Here is a 22,216-nt window from a genome sequence, read left to right as displayed (position 1 = left end):
CCAATGAAGTTCTAACTGAGGCTCGGCTATTGCTGTTACCCTCCTGCCATGATCAGAGCTTTAATAATTTAATTAATTAATTAGTAATTGTTGGAGCTATTTCTATTATTTACGTAACTTATTGTTGCATTTTTAATTCTCAATGGCAATATTTATTTCCTAAATGTATTATTTTCGGATTGGAAAGTAATTAGTCCAGTAAACAGATGCTTCCTGAAAACAATTCGTTTAAAATGCAATTGACTTAAAGAAGGAATTATTGACAGTAAATAGTTAAGTAAAGCATTGCAATTTAGAAATTCATTCAGTATACAAAGTACAAATTAAACGTCTTGAAATTTCTTTCTGAACAGTTTTATTTGTATAACGTGGATTTCCACTCAATTCCAGCCAAATCTCTCTCTCTCTCTCTCTCTCTCTGTTTCTGGCATGTATTTCATTTGTGAAATGAGAGAGTTTACAGAACAGACATATACTTACGAAGTATAAGGCGTTCTGTTTATATTCTTAGTTCCCTCTAACTGCTAACAAAATTGTGATTTTGTTTTACTGTGATCTTAAATGACCTTTCTCTTTGCATCAATGGATGATTAAAGCTTCTTTTACAAAGATTCAAAGACATACCCTACCACAAGCAACTTTACTCCATGGCTCATAACTAGCTATAAATAATATACTATAAAACTTTTGTGAGCGAGATTCGCTTAACAATTATATTAAGCGAATATAATTTGCTCGATAGTCGGAACACAACCACGTTTTTCGTTTGTACATAAACTAATTTGTAGTAAGTGAATGCAGATTGCATCATTCTGTTTACTTTGGTAAATTTCTTCATGTTAGGGTTCATATCCTCAACAACAGAATTGACTTATTAATGCAGGTAAAGGCCAGTGATAACTCATAAACATGGAAATGTATGAGATGTTGGAACACATGAAATTGCTCTCATATACCAAACAAGAAAATGTTTCAAGTTACTTGAGATCTCCCAGAAGGGGCGATGATATTTGCACCCCCACTAAAGATAATCACAAACAACTATGCCTACGATGGGATTCGAACCTGCAGCTCGTTTTTTGAAAAGCATGTACCCAGCCAGGCTGGTTATTTCGAAAGTAAATTGCCTTTGTATCTTTGAACTGAAACCGATCTTTACAAATCTTCTCAAAACATAAAAATAAATAAAAAAACTGATGACTATCGATTTTGAACGCTTTTAAAGCTTTATTGCGCTGTTTTATTATGGTTTACACTCAATAATTTCAGCTTCATAATTTGAAAATCAATTAGCTGAACAGGTTAAAAGAAATCCAAGACAACTCTATTACCATGTGGGAAGTAAAACAAACAGTGATCATTTAGGATAACCATAGTAAATGCCGACCACGAACAAATGTTCAAATGCACCGAAAAAATCTGAGTTATTAAGCAATAGTTTTATAAGACATATATTCCTGACAAACTCAATAATTCTTCAGAAGCTGAGATGGATTTGGATGAAAGAGAGAAGTTGAAGAGGTACGAATGTAAAAACAGTATTCTAGCTATGCGCTAACCTGGTTGTTTTAATTTTAGTCTCGGCACAAAGAAAAGGGCAGGATAATTCCATTGTACATGGATAGAGATAGAATTGATAGAGTCAGTTATAAACCAATCACTATATCTGGAGTTTTGATTAAGGTATTAGAAAAGTTGTGATATCGCATCCAGAGATGGATAGATGAGCTAATACTTTGATATTTAATACAGCACAACGTGGCTTTGTTAAAGATGGGCCTTGTTTTACCGTTTCACCAATCTTTTCCCAGCGGGAATGGATGCACAATGATTCTTTAAGATTTTGCTAAGAGATTTGATAGAGTTCCATACAGGAGATTACTTCACAGGCTCAGAAAGATTGAAATGCAAAATGAATTTGTGGTATGGATTGGATGGTGGTTATCTGAGAGTCACCAAAGATTGATATACGGAGGTCCCTAATCTAAGAAAATGAGGGGGGAACTAGTGGGGTACCATGTGGTTCCGTCTTTAGACTACTCTTGTTTAACTTGTATATTAATCACATTGTAGATGGTATGAGGGAAACAATCAATTATATGCGTGATGCAGAGTTGGGTCAGGTGATAATGGACTCTTCTGACATAGCATCCTTGCAGACTGACTGGAACAGACCCACCCTATGAGCAACATTGTTCATGAGTGTCAATTCAATGTTGCTCGGTGCATGGTAGTGTATTTTGGACTGAAGCCATTGCAGATTGAGTATGATATTAATGGAATTTGTTGGAAGCGGTTAATGTAGCTAGAGAGTCAAGGACACATTGCCAAGGTGGTAAAATTTTGAAAATACCATGGCTTGTAGGAATAAGAAAATTATTCTCCCTTTACTCAGTTTACAAGGCATTGATAAGAACACATATAGACAACTGCGTTCAGATATGGTTTCGCCTTTTCGAGTGTTTCATTCACATTATTGGAGACTCTTTTTTTTTTTTCACCTCCCATGGAGTTAGGACATAGTCGAATAGGTCGAGTACCGGCTAATAATAAAATCATACCTGACTTGCGAAACTTCGCATATGAAGATAGGATGAATGAGTGTGGCTTTCAATATTTAAAAATTTAAAGATAGCTAAACAAACTGATAAGGGGTTCTTCAGTGAAGGCACAGGGAAAATTTTGCAGCTCATGGCTAGTAGGTAAGAATTCTGGATCGCATCTAAAAGCCTGACTAAGGATGTGATCAGGAAAGATGTGAGGTCCAGATTATTTTCATGGCAATGAATATATCATAATGTTCATTCAGGTAGAAGGCAGAATAATTGATTACAATTTAAACTATTTAATTTATGAACACAAGAACGAGTTAGACAGCATGCGTATAAGCCCACGTGTCTCAGTAGCAGCTGTACAAGTAGGAGGAAACACTAGAGTTCCAGAGAAGTAAGTCTAGTTGCATAATTAAAACAAACAAACAAACAAACAATTAATAGCAATCACTTCCCAAAACTTAGAGATAGGCACACAATCTGTTCGTTTAAGATTAGGACTAGGACGTTTACGTAAGGCTTCACATGATTCTAGAAATTGACATTTAAATTTTATTATTATTATTATTATTATTATTATTATTATTATTATTATTATTATTATATTAGAGTTCAGGTTCTTTGTATTCTATCAAAGATATTTTAATCATTAGGTCTGCGACATAGAATGATTGTGACTTGTTACAATTACTTGTTATATATATGCAAGATGCTGAGTTATGTTTTCATATTATATATTTATTTTATTTTATTTTGTGAAATCCGTATTGTGTGTGGATATTCCATCAGTGGCAATTCTTTCCGTAATCTTTTCCGTCACCAAAAATGTAGATTTATTTTACTGTTGTAATAGCTTTTATACACTGGCTGACGAAAAAATAAGAAAATCAACTACTGTACTACCAAACTGCGTATAGAGCCCGTCATTCGACAACAGATCATCAGTTATTCCACTTCTACCAAACAATAATAGACTCATTTCAGGAAAAACCAACAAAAAAGACAACTGCCATTTTCCTTGATATGACTGCTGCTTTCGATCGTGTTTGGATCAAAAAATGAATACACACACGGTACATGATATTGGAATTAGAGGAAACGTTTTAATCTGGATTGCTGATTCCATTAGAGGAAGAAAGATCAAAGTCAGAATCAATGCAGCAATATCAAGAGAGCGGAGAACCTCGGTTGGTGTTCCCCAGGGCTCAGTACTGAGTCCCCCTTACTATTCCTTTTATATGTCAATAACATTCATCACAACCTTACAGAAGACACAAATGTAGCTTGCTACGCAGATGATATAGCCATCTGGCACACTAGTGCTAAAATCAAAGAATCAGCGGAGATTCTAAACAAATCCATGAGAGGATTAGAAAAATGGTCAGATGAACTTAAACTCAAAATCAACTCAGACAAAACAAAACAAAGCACCTTTAGTACAGACAGGAAAAATAGACATTCCTACAATCCCAAAGTAATGATCAAGAACAATAAGCTAATTGTAAAAGTCACAAATTCAAAATACCTTGGTATTACGCTTGATCAGGAATGACGTTTTGCACAACACATCTCTAACACTTCCAACAGAGCTCTAAAAATTAAATATACTTAAAAGGCTTTGTGGAACAAATTGGGGCGCAAAGCCAAAAATCCTCAAAACTACTTACACTACACTAATAAGGCCAATAATGGAATATGCAGCACCTATCTGGTCACCTTCTGCCTCATCAGTAAAGGAAAAAGTAGACAAAATACAAGAAAAAGCATCCAAGATTATCATTGGTGCAGTCTCATCCACTAACAACATTAGAGCCCAACAGGACTGTGGGCTTGACTTACTGGAGGACAGACGAAAATTTGTCACCATAAAATTCATAAATAATATCAGAAGCTACCAAAGCGATCACATCTCCCTAAAAACGTATGAACATTGGAATAAAAAATGCAGACTTCACAGATCATCAACTTTACAATATGATGACACTATCAGGGAGGAAATAGGTCTTGATCAGCTAAATTCCCACATAAACAAAGAACCTCTATTTTCCAGTCCTTTATCTTCAAATATCTCCATAAATCTAAACCTTACCAAACTCAGTACAAAAAAAGAACCAAAAGAGATGCCCAAAGAAAAAGGCCTAAATACTTCAACCTTCTTTCATCCTCCAAACAGATTATTTGTTATACCGATGGATCGTCAGACACAAATATGATTAATGGAGGCGCTGGTGTTCTCCTTCTACTCCCGAAAGGTCAAAAACTTGCAACAAAAGTTGGATCTGGAAGAATTGCTTCCAATTTTACCAGCGAACTTTACGCAATAAATAAAGCACTCGAAGCCTACTTAAAATTATTATCATCTCAACAATCTGGGGGAATTATAATTTACGGTGACTCAAGATCAGCTATGGAGGCAATCAAAAATGGAAATACCAAGCTCACACAAGACATCCATAAACTCTTAAATCAACTAAAGTGTTTAGGAAAAAGTTGCATTTTACAATGGATTCCTGCTCATGTAGGCATTGATTACAATGAAGCATCTGATAAATTAGCAAAAGAAGCCAGAGAACTCAACCAAGAAACTCACATGATAACTCTTGCTGATGTCAATGCACTAGCAAAAGCTAAACTAATTCCACTGAAATCAGTGATACAACATCAAATTCCCGAAATCAATGCTGACAGAAAGACCTCCAACAGGACATTGTAGAGGAATGAAGATTGATACGGATGATACGAGAACATATAGAAACTGCAACAACTGCCCCAATACTGAACTGACACCCACTCACGTCTTTACCTGTTCAGCAATTACATTTGCCTTGCAAGAAATAGATCCTAATCCTGAACAACAGCTCTATACAAACAAAATCATCGACATAGCAAAAGCAGTTCAAGGAGCACATGGAAACATCTAAGACTCTTCAAAAGACAAGACAACAACAGCAACAACAATAGCTTTTATTTATGAAATTTATGTATTCCACATAATTTTTTGAGCTTTGATCCAGAAGCACAGAAACATTATGCCATTAAAGCTGTTGACAATGACAGGATATTTTACCAATTATTGATTTTGTCACAGCAAAAGGGGAGCGTAGCTACAAATTTGCCAGGGGCTCAAAAACCTAGCTGTCTTTTAACTTTTAAAACTTGGATTTTTATTTTTTTTGCATATTTTTAATAGAATATCATCGTTCACTCTAAGTACAATGCATTAATATAACGGAAAACTCATGTATTTCTTTTGTAGTGTCGTATTTGCATTATTAGATGTCTTGGAGTTTTTCCAATTTCTTCATCCGCTATGCTATCATCTATTAATTATTTTAAAATTAGTTTGATGTTAATATGGAATTACAGTCTTGTTTCTCCAGGATTTTTTACTTTCTTCCTATTCCATTAATTTCTTGAATGTAAAGCACAAAATATTTAAGACGTTAGGAATCATAATTATATATATATATTTTTTTAAATTAAATTAAATTTTATTATTATTTCTTTAAAGCTCTTACTCTGGCTTATCCAACCGGGCATGCGGATTTTTATCCAAATAGTCGAGAGACGCAACCTGGTGTCCTTCAATGGCAAGTATACGAAAGGATGGACTTTTTGAAGGTGACACGTGGTATTTTATAAATAACAGTTCATATATTAGAACAAAAATTCAATTAAATGATAATAATATTAAATTACAGAGGTTAAACAATAATAATATTAAACAAAGATTAAACAATTGACCATAAACTATAATAATTTCAGACGAATATACGATTTTTAATCAATCTACCGCTAATAAAAATTGTTGATGCGACCTTCCTGTTTGTTTCACTCAAAATATTTACAGAGGTCAAAGGGGAAAATGTGTTGAAAATATCTATTCCATTAACACCTCCTTGACTTGATGAAATTTGTTATCAAGAATCTACACAAGAAGATATCCTCATGGCTCATTTTCTTGGCATCAGTATTTTCCTCTAATTGTTGTACAGACGAACTAGAAAAAATCATCTCATACTATTCTAGGAACTGGAGTCGGACTTATAACCTTACTGCATTTATATTAATTGAAAGAACTTGAGTAAAACTTAAATTTATATAACATATATAAAATATACATAACTATATACATAATTAATATTTAAAAATGCACTGATAAGTTTTACACCATATTTAATGAATATATTAAATAAAACTTCAATTAGGAATTTAATTTTACATACAATTATAAAAAAGTAATATTTTTTTATATTTTTTTAAAAAAAATTCTTATTTTTTTAAAAATAAGAGTTTTAAAAATATTCATATTTTTTTTAAAAAAATACGAAATATTAAATGTAAACTAAATTGCGAAATAAAAACTTTACTGAAAGATAATGGCTATTTTTATTTTTGAATAACAGCTACAAGAAAATGGCTTCTGTGTGATCATTATCGTTCTGTTGAATTGTTTTTGTCAACTCTGACTAGAGATTAAAGTTGTATACCGGTAGGTGTCGCATGTAATAGTTGGGACATTTCCAAGAAGGAAGATGCTCCGATTGTGGACCAGATGGCAGTTTGTGTGCTGTAATGGGAATGCACTCAGATTATTATAAAGACTTTTATAAGAAGAATGGAGGACAATTGAAGTACTGTTTAAAGACCGAAAGTAGTTTTCCATATTGCTGTGAGTGAGTTTAGAATCTCTAACTGAATGTTTCGTTTTTATTACTTATGTTTACAATAAATTTATAAATGAAATTCTGTATATAGTTACATAAAAGTTCTTACTGTGTATTATAATATATATTATTGATTGATCAAATATATAATATTTGACCAATCAATAATATTTCACTAAGTATAATTATCATTTATACTTAGTGGAAGAATTTCAATAAATATGTCGAAAAGGAATACGTTTTTCTCATTAGAGAACTAAATGTCAGTAATATCATAATATCTACCTACTAGAACTGTGTATTCCACTAAAAGATTGTTTATATAAATGGCAAACTGAATTCTTTTTATTTTGCAAGAAAATAAATAATATTGAAAATATTAAAAGGTATTTTTAAATTGATTAAATTATAAATTATTTATTTATTTTTAATGTTGTTTAAGTAATTCGCTTAAGACACCTTTCATTAAATTCAAGCAAAATAATTGATAAGCTTTTATAAATATATATTATATTATTGGATTTCTATTATAGAGATTCAATGGTTGGAATACGATATTTTGTTATGGTAACTTCTATATTTGGTAATTTCTAGAAGGCACACGATAAATGTCTGTGAAAAGCAAACGATAATGGGAAGTAATTTCGCTTTGAGAAAATGAAAATCAAATAACGAAGTGAAAATGATTTTCCGACCTACTTTGTAACATTCTGAAGAAGAATCGAAAGAAAAGGAACCTATGTGCTGCGTACTGAATTAGGCAGCTTGAGAAGAGGCGCTCTTAGAAGAAAAAGATCAAGAAAAGTTATTATATGGGCGAAGAGCAAATTTAATTTAAGTGGGTATTTTATATTGGAAAAGCTATAACTAAGAAGAAGAAGAATAATAAACCCATATCAGGTGAAATGAAGATCGAAACCATCAAAAACTTCTTCCTTGGCCAATTACGATTCGAAACCGGAAATACCACGGAATAGGTCGGTCAATCCTTATTTCCGGAGTATCCTATGTCTGTAGATTGGTGTGTTCACGGTTTACCTGTTCTGGGCACGAAAAACCCCTGTAAAAAGCTCCTACCTTCGTATGAGACCGGCTAAATCACGTTTAGTCGAAAGAGACCCGATAAATGTTCCTCACAGGAATCGAATCCCGGTCTTTCCGACTAAAGGGGCTTCATCTATACCGACTGAGCTATGGAGGTTCCGTAACATCAATATAAGCAGAATTAATGGAAAGGAAATCGAACTTGCAGAAGAATTAGAAAAGTACCACGTAGACGTAATTGGCATTACTGAGAATATACTAAATAAGAAGTAGTTCGGATGTTATATTCAGGCAATAATGATCAAGGAAAGTAGGAGCAGCGATAGCATTTAACGCCAACATGAAGATAAAATGATCGTCTGGAAGGCAGTTTCAAGGAGAGTTCTGTGAGAAAACTTCAAAATGGAAACATGGACAACGAAACGTATTTTTGTGTATGGTCCATATAAGGTTTTTTTAAGGAAGAATGAAGATACCAAACTAGCTGTAATCAAGACAGTGTTCAAAGATCTGAGAGTTGGGTTAGAAATGAAACACTTGATCAGAGAATAGAGACTACAGATATGAGAGTTCTGAGAAAAATTAGGAGAGTGAACCTATGGCATCAATGGTAGAATCATATTAAAAATGAAGATATTAGAAAGAACCTCGACATTATTATCATTCAAGAATGTGTCAGCAGAGCTGATCTATGGTACTTTGGTCACTTAAATAGAATGGGTGAAGGACGAAGAAAGATGGCAGGAAAGAGACCTAGAGAAAGACCAAGGTCTTGATTCGTTCAGAAGTGCCTTACACGCACGAAATGTTAGATATGACAATATTGAAATTCTCAGAAGTTATAGATTGATCTGAAGGAAAATTATTGATAGGAGATTAATAGTAATGTAAACGTAATCATGTGGTGCTGTCATAGTAACCTGAACAACCCTTGGGGATGCATATCAGGAAACTGATTGTGGTGATGATGATGATGATGACGACGATGGTTTTATATTGGAGTATATAAGATTATGACAAGGAAGAAATCATTGTCTTTTCCATCGAACTTTAATAGGCAGTTCAGAGATAATCCCCTTGGTACAGATTCATTAACATTACAATAATCATTTATAATGCCATATTCCTGGAAATTCGTGATACTAGGTCCACATAGAGTGATTTGCAACTGAAGGTTAGTGAAAAAAGTGGGATCCTTGCAAATAATATGCTGAATCCATCCAGATATGAATAGAGTTGAGGAAGATATTGAGAGAGATCTGAATGGTGATGTGCAGTTGTTTGCAAATTGGCAAACAACTGTAGATGCAAAATTGGGGAGAGCTGTCAAGTAGAGTGGATGTGTTGCATTGCAAGAGGACTCGAATACACTGGCGGATCGCTAAATGAGTGGGGACGTCAATTCAATGTCGAGAAGAGTAAGGTTTTGAAATTTAGGAAGCAGAGATGTGATGGAATGTAGAGTACACAATCGGTGGAAATATTTTTGAAGAGGTAGAGGAGATGAGAGATCCGGGAGTGGTTGTGGATTAAGGGCCTAAAATTTCGGGAATATACTGCGAAAAGTGTGAGGACAGCACAGCAGATAATGGGAATGACGCAGAATGACATAGCCACGAAAATATACCACGAACCCACGCTTATCAGAAACTACCTCCATTTCCACTCATATCATCCATATTCTGCTAAAAAAAAAGATCATCCTATCACAATTCATAAATACTTAGAAGTTTTCAACTAACCATAATTATCTCAACACAGAAATAAAAAATCTAACACAGAATTTTAAAAATCGCAACTATCCCACACAACTAATAAATTATGCAAACAGGACAGCAAAAACTCCTCAAAACAACCCAACAACCAAAACAAACTTCCAAACACAAAAAGTTATCAAACTGCCATACATCCAGAACGCATACAAAGCCTACAAATACATTTTCAAACATACTGATTATAAGCTGGTATTCACCACAAAACAAAAATTGGCAACACTTCTAAAGCCCACTAAATCTCACACACACACACAAAGAAATCTTTGAACACACAACGTAGTCTAAAAATTTCCTTGCCAAAAAGACTGTGATATCATCTACACAGGTTCTGCTATCAGGTCTTTATGGACAAGACTACAAGAATACTTCCGTGACTGTAACATCCCTATTCCAGAACATTTAAACACTAAAAAACGCAATATCATAAAGAAAAATAGAATACAAAGTACAGGGAAAACAGAAATAGCAGTTCACATCCTTGAACAGAAACATACCCCCAAATCGACAAGGCCATAATAATACACAGACAAGACAATGAAACAATGCTTAGAATATCGGAAACGATAGCCATAAAATGTGACGAGAACTCAATCAACGTCCACCGATCCTAAATAATCTCCGAGTGTTGGAAGCTCCACAACATAAAAATTAGGTCACAACTCCTAACAATAAGCGATAACACGAACACTTCAAAGGCAGAAACACCACCATAGCATCCCTTCCTCCATGAGATCAGACGACGAACTACACGGTCGAAACGCTCGCATCCCGTCAACCCTCTCCCCGGCCTCCTTTCCCCATAAACCCTTCCCCTAAAAAACAGTTTCTATTTTCACCCCTTTTTCATCTTTTTCCCACCCTACAAAAAAAGCGCTCCGCCCACCCTTAAAAATAATATACATATTATATAAAAAAACCCGTTTTTTTTTTCAAATTAATTCTCCTGCATTGCCTAACCCCCCCCCCACCCCTTTCAACACCAAAACAGCAGAAATATGCACGCTGCAGAAAGAAGACAGGCAACAACATCCAAGAAAAGGTATGTGCGAATTTTCTTCTATTATGCTACATATATTTGTCTCTAAAATACATCTGCAATGCCCTAAGAATTCTTGAGTAAAAAGACAATGGCATTATAAAGGGACACTCCTAAACAAAAGCAGGAAAAATAGCCTTAAAAATAATAGTTTTTAAGAGGAGTAACATGGGTGTTTTTCCCGGAAATAATACCTATAATCCAAATAATTTTTATAATAACTAAATAACAACTATTAAATAACGAAGGTCAGGCTATAAAGGATTGTATTTCATAATTCTTCGCGATTAACTATAGTTATAAACCAAAATCAAAACGTTCATGCTCCGCTGTGCTGACAAAAATTTAATATTTCAGAAATCAGTTCCGCTTTCAAGCCATCATGGTCAGTTTAGGAGAAAAATTTCTTAGTTTATTTAGACCACATCGTGGGCGGAAACCATTCATCAAGTTCCAGTGACGTAAACACGTTTTCTTTGCTAAAGCTTCGACTTTAACACCTAACATAGAAATCCTCTAAGTTTTTGACAGTATAATTTATATGTAATAAACTGATACGAGACTTTGGTTTATTAAAGAAAAATTAATTTAAAAATACAGATTTAAAATATCAATAGTGAATCGTAGTGAGTTTTAGTGGTAATTATAGATGATTTTTCTTTTTTTATGAAACTTGAAAATACTATGCATAGTTTATTACTTTTTTTTAAATATTTATATATTTTTCAGTATATCTTTATCATATTCATATTCAACTAGCAGAATCACGAGGTAAAACTTATGCTTATGGAAACTTGGTCATAATTATCAATGGAAATAAAGGCACTCTTTCTGCAGATATTAGAGAAGAGTAAGTTGAAATTTGAGTTTGATTTTTTTATTATTATTTATCTTAATAGGTATAATGTACTTAATATATAACAATACAACAGCGGTATTGAAACAAAAGATAATAATCGGTTTCTACAAGTGATAAAAAAAAAGAGCTGAAAATATTTGCTTGCTGTAATGGTAACGCCCTCTTTCGCTAAATTCACACAACTGTTCATGAATCTATCATATTCACTGTATAATACAAGTGCAAATAAACAAAGGCTTCAAAAATATTGTGTATTGAAAACACTAAACAAACTGAAAAAGTAATTGAAAATAAAACAAAATAACTGAAAAACTAAAGAAAGGGGAAATGTTTATATAATATAATACAATATAATATAATAGGCAGTTTATTAATTATCTGATATAATTTTATATTTTTGTATGCTTGATACAATGGTAACGCCCTCTTTCGTTAAATTCACACAACTGCTCACGAATCTATCATATTCACTGTATAATACAAGTGCAAATAAAGGCTTCGAAATTTATAAAAAAAAACGAAACAAACTGAAAAATTTATTGAAAATAAAACAAAGCAATTAAAAAAACTAGAGAAAGGGGAAATGTCCATATAATATAATACAATATAATATAATAGGCAGTTTATTAATTATCTGATATAATTTTATATTTTTGTATGCTTGATGCAATGGTAACGCCCTCTTTCGTTAAATTCACATAACTGATCATGAATTTATGATATTCACTGTATAATACAAGTGCAAATAAAGGCTTCGAAATTTATATATAAAAAAGAAAGAAACTGAAAAACGAATTGAAAATAAAACAAAGCAATTAAAAAAAACTAGAGAAAGGGGAAATGTCAATATAATATAATATGTAGTTCATTAATTATCTTATAACATTTTGTATTTTTATGTCCTCTTTAATTCATTCTATGTGGTTTATTTATTTTTGCAGTAACAAGAATCTCCAACCTGGTGCTTCATATACAGCATTAGTAACATCAAAAAACGACCTTGCAATCATTGAAAGCGTCATGTTCAAGCACGTTTCTGCATCGATTCAATTAACTAAGAACATTGCAATTTCTATTTCCGATAAGGGAAGATGTGGAGAGGTCTTTCATGATTACATTCAAGTCACTCCTCTCAACATTGTAGAACCCAAGTAAGTAAACTGCATCTATGATTTTCATCAAAAACATCAGTTTTCTGATGCACACTTTAAATATGTTCATGAGTCGCGTTTTTTTTTTTTTTTTAATTTAATTTAATTTAATTTTATTCTACGGCTTTGAAACATTCCATAAGAAAACTTTGCGGCAATCCTGTCTTTGCCATGCCTCACAACATGGAAATTTTACTTGGAAAAGAATCATGGTGTTAAGAAGTACAGAAAAAAAGTGAAAAGATTATATTCAGAAAATAACAACCGTTTTCTTGTTTACAGACTCGTATTAGTTAATTTATTGAATGAATACTATGTATCTATTAGTAAAATATTCTCGGCTGTTCGTTTCTGGATATATATGCGATTTTTCTCTTGTAAATATGCAGGCATTTATTTTTAAGAAGAAGTTAAATAAAATCTATTTCGTTGTTGTCTCGTTGAATGATTTTGGCAGCACGTAAATTAAAATAGATCCACCGGTTTCTCTGTAATCAAATACCTGGAATGGTGTCCAGAAAATGTGTAGGTTGGTGGGTGGGTATGTCAATTTAGCAATGCATTAGAAGGCTGCTCATTTAGCAGAACACAATTCAGTAGTAATTAATATTGGAACAATTTTATTACTTGATATTCATAACATGTATTTTAACGTAGAGGGAATTTTGTATATTATATTTGTTTTCCGTCTGGATTGAATTTATAAAGACGTGTGAATGAATTTGCAGACTGTACATATTAAATCAGAAGATTCAAACCCATGTTTATTATTTTGACGTGTAATAACTAACAGGCAATAATAGCAGGCACTTGCGTAGAACTTAGAGGTCTCGTAAATTAGCCATATCGACGATACCTTTCAATTCATTTCATTTTATTTTTTAAAGTGGCTGTAACCCAAGAAGGGCTCTAAATCTATAGTGCATTAGCATCGTGGTTGGGCAATAGAGTTTTTCTATTTTTATTAATTTTTATTATTATTTTTTACATACAGAAACACTACTCAAGAGATAAACAAGAACTTCAGGCTTCGATTAAGCAGAATGATAGCAGCAGTCTCGCACTAGAAATTGAAATTCGTCTCCCAACTAAAGTTCTCAAACATTCATGCCGACACCGGGATTCGTACCCGCAGCCTGTTCTTTATAGAGCTGATAATCTTACAACGGAAACAAACCAGGATAGCCAACAAGACGAAATACTTTGTTCGAATCTCGTCTAGGACACTGAAACGTTTTGTAGAGGGTTTTGGAATTGAAGATGACTGAACGCTGAAAGCGTCAGAGTTCCTCTCCCATCAACTGATTTTTACTCCCACAAAACAGGCAAAATGCCAGAGATCAGACACCCACTTTACGGATATAATATATACCTTGCTTAATCATGGGCGTCCGCATAAAAATTTATATATATAAATATATATAAGTTTTTTTTACCTTGGGTATACTATACGTTAAAGATACCAGCAATTTTATAAACTTGGTTTTAATCCTTTTTCCCAAGTAAGCAAACAGACAAGTAAGTCAAGTTTGCGCCTGAACATAGTTCAGGTCTGAGGTAACTCGTGGTAAAGATGGAGCTTTGTATAGGTGAAGCGGGTTCTAAAATTAAGACGATCCCAAAAGATCGCACAACTCAGCGTTGTTCGACTCAGTGACAGGTTCACCCTGTAAGCTTAGGTTCACGTATTGTATAAGAATTGAATCCTCCATCTATCGCTTGAAAACCTATTGATGACGTTTTCAATAAATTTCTTCTTTACCGCTTCCTCTTCTGGTTTCTTCCTGTGCACACTAATCATACATAAACCTGATACGCGCGTTTCTGAGATAGTGGACCTTAACTATGTTTTCACACGTCTCAAGGTGCTGAAACTTCTTTCCATAATACAGTTCCCATGGTCGAGGGTGTAAGGTTACATATCTCAATCACTTGTATGATTATAATTTGTGGAATTTTTTACTCGATTCCTGGGAGAAAGTGTCCCGTTTGCCCTCCACTCTGCGGACGCCCATGTGCCTAATAGCCTCCAATGCGTAAGCCGTCTTTGTTGTTTGCCACTACTGTGTCTAGGCAGCCTTCATGAAAATGGGCCGAGAGAAGAAAGATCGTGTAAGTTGGATTTACTCATCTTTTAGAGGAACATTTTACACCTTTTTTAAGCTGGTTACCGAGATGGTAAAAATTGACCACATAATACATTCACACACACACATATATTCATTAGGATATACTGTTCGATTTGTCCCGCTTTTTAAACGTTATGGAAAATAAGCTCGCCTACTTTCGATATAAAGTATTAATGAATTTTTCTAAGTATTAATTATGCATATATAAAAGAATTTAATATTTTTTAATAACCAAACTCAAACAGTTTTTATAAACAAATGAAAATACTTTTACCAAGGCACCATTAATTCTCCTATATGTCTAACAAATATTTAATTTCCGTCTATCTTTTTGTTGTAGTCAATGAAGTTCTAACTGAGGTTTGGCTATTATTCTGTTATTCTCCTGCTATGATCAGAGCTTAATTAATTTATAATTTATATATAATAATTTATATATATAATTTATATATTTATATTTATATAGCCCAATAACACCTTATCCCTGCACGGTCCTCTACAGATAACGGGGAAGATGAAAAGCATTCTTGCTTCGCCCCTTTAAGCCAGTCCTCATAAGATGTTGGATGTTGTAAAGCATTGTACCATATGTACCATATATTGCACTGTATCCCTCTTCAAGCAATATGGGTGTAATTATTATCAAGGACGATGTTCCGTTTAAAACGCAGGGAAGAAAATAGAGAATGTTTTTAGAGTGTATTGTTCGGAAGAGAGAATAATCAATACTTAGATAAAATATTTCTAAGAAAACATATAATAAAAACTGAAAGTTCAAGTGGGGATATTGTCGATTTGTGATATTGTCAATTTTTTTTTTAATTTCAGGTATATGTCACAGATTTCCGGAAAAATAATGAATAAAATAGCTAAAATTACTAAAAATCCCCTTAAAAATTCCAAAGCGATGTTTTGTATACGCCAAGTTAGCTATGAATAAAATTATATCAGAAATATATTATTCCCTCTCCTCCTCCTCCCCCCCCCTCTCTCTTTCTCTTTTTTTTTTTTCAAATTATTTGCATAACAAATTAAAAGTATAGCTGAATCAAATAACTACATCAGCTACAATAGCATCAAATTTTCATATTTGCACATCACATTTTTATTTTAGATTTCGATGGTAATCGCATATATTCTTCCTTCTTTATGATGCTTTGTATCCTTTTCCGAAGGTATGTGGCTATCTGTTTATGATCGAATAGCATTATGCCATTGGCTTTACAGAATGTTTTTGTATTCCGAACAATCAAGTTTTTCTTTCTGTTCTTGACTAGTAGAGAGGGAAGAGATGAGTGGCATGACATAATTTGCATGTGAGTTGTCATGCATGACAATTCGCAAGCAATAAATTGATAGATCTGTTTACTAATCCTTATAAATTATCATTTATATGAAAGAAAATAATACATATTTAAGCTCGCCGAAACCACTCAACCCTGTCGTCCAATAGAAAATGGCTTTTATTTCTTTTACAACCAACAGCTATACAAGTAGTATGAAATATGAGAAGTAGGTTTATGAAAAGCATTTTTTACAATAATTTACAACAAATAGTAGTAGTATGAGTCATTACGATGTCATATTTCACATACTGATATACTCATTTATACAGCAAACCACTTATTGTTATACGTACACTTACACTTACCAATTGTTGGTATTGGACATTGAATTAGATATTGTTGATATTATTAACAGAAAGTATGGGACACCAATGTTACTATAAAATTACCTATGACCTGTATTTATATTTTTCGCATTCTTGTATTGCATAAAAGAAAACACTTCTTGCTTACGACTAAAGAGAATATCAGTATCCTTGTATTTTTTGCATTTGAGAATTATTATGTTTCACTGCGTTTATATGTCACTTTAAATTAGAGTTATTCCAAATTGACAGATCAAAATATAAAGCAACATGTCTCTTTGAGCGTAAAGATAAGAATATCAGTGAACGAATTGATTTAGAAATGAGATCGGATTAGAATTAAAGCATTTATTTGTATTTAATACAATTGTTAAGAACACTTCTATATCCGATGGCAGCTCACTTGCTTCTTTTTGCATTCATAATTATCCAGATGAATTTAATTTGATGTATGTCAAAATGACTGTCGTTTCTTTGAGCAATTAAACTAGTACTTGGCTGTTGCAATTCACAAAGTACACAACAGAATATCTTTGTAAGTATTACTATACTTGGAACCAGCCTTGAATAAAATCTTGTCTTTAGTCAAGACAAGACGAAAGGTGTATTTAACTTGAAGATATTCAGATTGAAAGATAGTATTACAAAACAAAAACAATATCAGTTTCTGATAGAAAAATAACACACAAACACAAAGTATAAATAGTTTTTTTTTCCTCCCTCCATCGTATTTAATTTTCCGTTAAATTGAAGGAAATATAAATTTAAACTGGTTTACCAATATATATGCGGTATATATTTGCACAGCCGGCAAGAGAAAGTTATATTTCAGCCAAAATCTTGGCTGAAATCTAACTTATAAAATATAACAAAAAATATAAAATAACTCATAAAATATAACACATTGGTAGGTGGCTGTACTTGTATTATTCATTTTATTTCAAAACATGTCAGAAATAACTGCCATCAAATAAGATAATCACGGGCTGGAGGTTCGAATCCCTCAGTGCGCATTGAATGTTTGTGATTATCTTTAGGTGGGAGATGAATTTCATCGCCTGGGTGTGAGACCACCGTTAAGCTTATTGGAGGGCTGAAGAGGGTCGAGAAAGTTCCATGTTTGGTCTCTGGAGCAGGGCATATGGACTATGTAAAAAATATTAAAAGTAGAAATAATATATATAATTAATCAAATAATAAAAAAAAATCCTTAGTACACCCACAGTAGAAAAATGTACTATAGGTTTGCAAATAACCATAGTTGCATTTTTTTATTATACTGTACATAAATATTATGAAATCTCTGTTCCGAGGGTGCATTTTAAGCCACTAGCCATAAAAGAAAACGTTTTCCAAAATCGAAATGTACATTCATCTCAAATACTACAATACATCTCGTATTTAGATCTGCACTTTTGAAATACATGCCTTAAAAGAACTTTCTAACAAGCGACCTCTAACGGTTATATTAGGAAATGATCAAATGATACAAAAGATGTATAAAAGTTCAGCATGGAATTATTGGAATTTTCACATGGTAGATAAATAGAAATATACAGAAATCTTGTTCCTACTTTCATTAAAATACTGTCGATTGCTTGCTTTACGTTGTGCTATTTGATTTATTTATAATGTTTCCTGAAATGGTCACTTATTCCACGCAGGTCTCTTTCCATCACATATTTTGATATACTAACTCGATCTTCGAAGTTCAAAGTTTGGCTTTCAAAGAGTTTTATATACTTTGCTACGACCTAAATACAGAAACGAATTAATTAAATATTATTAAACCAATTTTGATAGGTGAGGCAAGAATAGAGAATATGCATATTTCCGTATAGAAAGAAATACGCTGTTCAAAACGTAATTTAAATTTATACTAAAAGTGATATAAATGAATAAATAATAACTTTTAATATGATGTTATTTAAAATGCACAAGTTAAACATATGCACAGTCGAAAAATTATTGAATTAATATAGATGAATTAATCCTGAATAAAGCACAGTTATTTCTTAGTAACACGTATCATGTTATTATTATTATTTTATTTTTTTATTTCTATTCAAGACTATTTCAGAGTTTAGGTTTTGTCTATTCTAATGGAATATAAAGAAGACAAGACGGGCTTTTACTTACAGAAGTAAGAGGATTCATATATAGTTGAGATACAAAATGTCCCCCGAGTATTCCCAGTTGCTTTCTCGAAGTCAAAGCCAGCTTTATTGCAATCACTCCGATAAGGTTTAATCACATTTGGAAAACAGAAGTTACAGCTATTGAGTTTGCATCTCCTCCCATGGAATGTACGACTGCGAATGGATTGGATGTAATAATCAAAACAGGAGAAATGATCGCAAGTGAAGAATGAAACGACTGTAATAAACACAATTAGATGATTATAGAAAACTAAATGATATGAAATATATACGATTAATATAATTCGTGCATAATATATATAATTCGCATAAATTATTTTTTTGTTTGGTTTACTTTAACAGTCAGAAATACTTGCTTTTAAGATTTCACATATCAATTGTAAATAATCAACAAAATGAGGAATACTGTCTCCTAAGATAGCCCCATATGGTCTTTTTTTAAATTTAAACGAAATAACTGTTTAAATTCGTAGATTTTTCAACAATAGTGAAAGATCATTTCAGACATTTGTATACATTTCCTTAAAGAAATTGGAAGTTTCCATATTTATGCTGCATGTGCAAATCCCCCCCCCCCCCCTTAAACTACGTTCTGGGTGTTCAAAGGATGGGAAGTAGGGGGAGGTGCTGTAGGACTTTCATACCGGGACTGTATACTGGCAATCTGACTTCTTCACTGCCATGTCTTTAAACCTCCTTGCCATAAGCTTGAAGGATGACATAGTACACTACGGTTATTTCTATGGAACTTATAAAGCGTAGTTATTTATTACAGAATTCTCAAAGAATGGCAGGATACATAATAAGAATAATAAGAATATATAATAATATGGTATAAACCGTAACCGTTTTGGATAACCTAAACTCCTGTTTAAGAAAGTTAGTTTAATGCGAAACTGAAAATGCAAACTAAATAATTAGAAATCATGTTTACTTATTTTGTACTTCGCGTCGTAGCCAGTGTTCGAACCCCGTCATCGGTTCCTGTGACTACGTTACGGACACACTTTACCATTCGATATATCCATTCAATAAATAAAAACGGAAACAGGTCCATACACAACGTAACACAAGTTGGTCAGCTGAAACTACAAGAGAACGAAATATGTTTTATTTTACTTTGACATTTGTAGGCTACACGAACTGCCCAATGTTACGCATACATCTATAGATTTCATTCGATCCTATTAATGGCGCACCTCTACATTAACTAAATAACGTGTTCTAATAATTTACATCTGTAAAAACTTCAGTTGAATCGTCATAATTTCTTAGGTTATTTTGAGGCATTTTTTTCATGGACTCACCTTTACGACATATTGAAATTCCTCAGAAAATCTCTTTCGCTTTCCAAATATCTGAGAACCCTTTGAGCACAATTTCAAATCATCTTGTTTCAACAACCAGCTGAACTAGTGTTCTGTAGTTGTTATTTTTTTTCTCTACGACCAAAATGAGATTCAATGCATTGTATTCGCATGTTTTTAACAATCATCATTATCATAATAAAACTTAAAATGGGCCAGCTTTGTCGGGACCAACTTCTAGAACAACTGGCGCAGATGATCTGGCCAATATTACAGTCAGCTCTCGATTTACGACCGCTCCTATTTACGACGGCCATCCAATTAACACGTTCACTGAACACCACCTAATTTTTGAATGCTGTGGACCAAAGTGTTAATGCTGCTTCTACGAATATTATTTAAAATTACTTTTGCATAGGATATTACTGTTGCTATGGGTGAGAAAACCCTCCGAAAACTTTTGGAAGGAATATATCATTTATGAAGTTAGGCGACAGAAGCTTATGTTTGGAGGAAACTGATAAAATATTTTTTTCATACATTCACAATAATCCCAAAAGACAAGGCTTAACTGTCAACTGATGAGATTGAGACTGACAATCAATGAAGATACAGAGCATTTGTTGGAAGCTGAGGAAGAACAACTTTCAAACGAAGACGTTATAGAGCTAGAAGCACAGAAAGTTGCACAAGGAGAGAGAGAATAAGCAGAAGAGCAAGAAAAAGAAGGACAAGCCAAGTCCCCAAAAAGTTTACAGCGAAAATATTGGCAAAATCATTTGCATCTGTTAGGTTGTCTGAAGAAATGAATCCCAAAATGAAGAAGTTTAAAAAAGGGGAACTGCATAAATTTCTCTATGGCAAACAATTGCGGCTGACATCGTTCCTTGTCCTTTTCTAAACTTCTCCATTTTGTGATTCATATCTTCAGACAACCTAATTGTCTTATTAACAGATGCACATGGATTAACAGATACAAAGCTGGATATAATGTACAAATTTTTATTTGATAAAATGAGTGCATACCTAACACGATCCATTATCTTCCTTAAAAACCTTTCTTCGATGAAGTATCATAAAGTATTAAAACCTAATCTAATTAAAACACTTCATTAAAAATAATTCGTCACTCAATATTTTATGGCGTTGCGTCAAAATGGTGTTCCAGCTTACTTTCGTCGAAAGAAATTTCTTAAAGAAAATTATCACGAGTGCAAAACACATTATCTATCATCTTGTACGAGACTTGGTTTTTAGGTCATTCAGCGTTTCGATCTTTGTGTGTGTGTGTGTGTGTGTGTGTGTGTGTGTGTGTGTGTGTGTGTGTGTGTGTGTGTTTTAATTGTATTAAGATTTATCTGGAGAACAGGAAGTACATATTTAGTTTCAAGTATAAAAGTATTAGTTTTAAATATTACAGTTTTGCATTTGGATTAAATCAAAATTTTTAAAAAAATCCAATAAAAATAAAATTTAAATAAAACAATTAAAATGAAATTTTTAATTAAACTTACCTTTCCTAAAGAAAGTCATATTATAAATGGCAGGATTCAGTATAAACGGGATTAGTTTACATTTGGGCTGGTTTCTGCCTCTGTCGAAACAGTATTGTTCCGCTACGAAATTTGGAATCTTTGCAAATGGCACATAGTCTGCAAGAGAATCAATTGTAAAGTATCACTATTACGCAAAATACAACAAATATATTCTGAAAATAGGTTGTATATTATTCCTTATTTAAAATAATAAAGAAAAATAGCTAAGCTATTTTTCTTTATTATTTTCTTTTATTTTTCTTTATTCTTGCTGAGTGATGAAGTTACAGAAGTAGGTAGTAACCTAATACATTTTGTTAGATTATTTTATTATACAAATATATTTTCGAT

General features: G+C 32.8%; 2 protein-coding genes across 4 annotated transcripts in view; one reads left to right on the top strand and one right to left on the bottom strand.

The window, feature by feature from the left end:
• Positions 1-7,040: 7,040 nt before the first annotated feature.
• Positions 7,041-15,917, top strand: LOC150103404 (uncharacterized). The gene is made up of 4 exons (XM_090398595.1): positions 7,041-7,224; positions 11,804-11,924; positions 12,875-13,084; positions 15,680-15,917. The coding sequence occupies exons 1-4, from the start codon at positions 7,128-7,130 to the stop codon at positions 15,717-15,719; spliced, it is 468 nt and encodes a 155-aa protein (XP_090254721.1). The 5' UTR covers positions 7,041-7,127; the 3' UTR covers positions 15,720-15,917.
• A 2,005-nt stretch (positions 15,918-17,922) lies between these two features.
• The window catches only part of LOC150103403 (pancreatic triacylglycerol lipase-like), a 28,939-nt gene continuing 24,645 nt past the window's right edge, over positions 17,923-22,216 (bottom strand). For 2 of the 3 annotated variants that reach the window (XM_090398283.1, XM_090398284.1), the window contains 3 exons: positions 21,845-21,982; positions 19,004-19,240; positions 17,923-18,618 (listed from right to left, as the gene is read on the bottom strand). In XM_090398283.1, the coding sequence (XP_090254409.1) occupies positions 18,590-18,618; positions 19,004-19,240; positions 21,845-21,982 (404 nt within the window). In that variant the 3' untranslated portion in view covers positions 17,923-18,589. Of the gene's footprint in view, positions 18,619-19,003; positions 19,241-21,844; positions 21,983-22,216 lie in introns of those variants that run through there. The other variant, XR_016548854.1, reaches the window with a different exon arrangement.

Source organism: Typopeltis vanoorti, chromosome 9 (assembly GCF_054136105.1).
Source record: "Typopeltis vanoorti isolate ZY-2024b chromosome 9, IOZ_Tvanoo_1.0, whole genome shotgun sequence".
Lineage (NCBI taxonomy): Eukaryota > Metazoa > Arthropoda > Arachnida > Uropygi > Thelyphonidae > Typopeltis > Typopeltis vanoorti.
The sequence above is the reverse complement of the archived record's forward strand: the minus strand, read 5'-3'. Positions and strand labels throughout refer to the sequence as shown.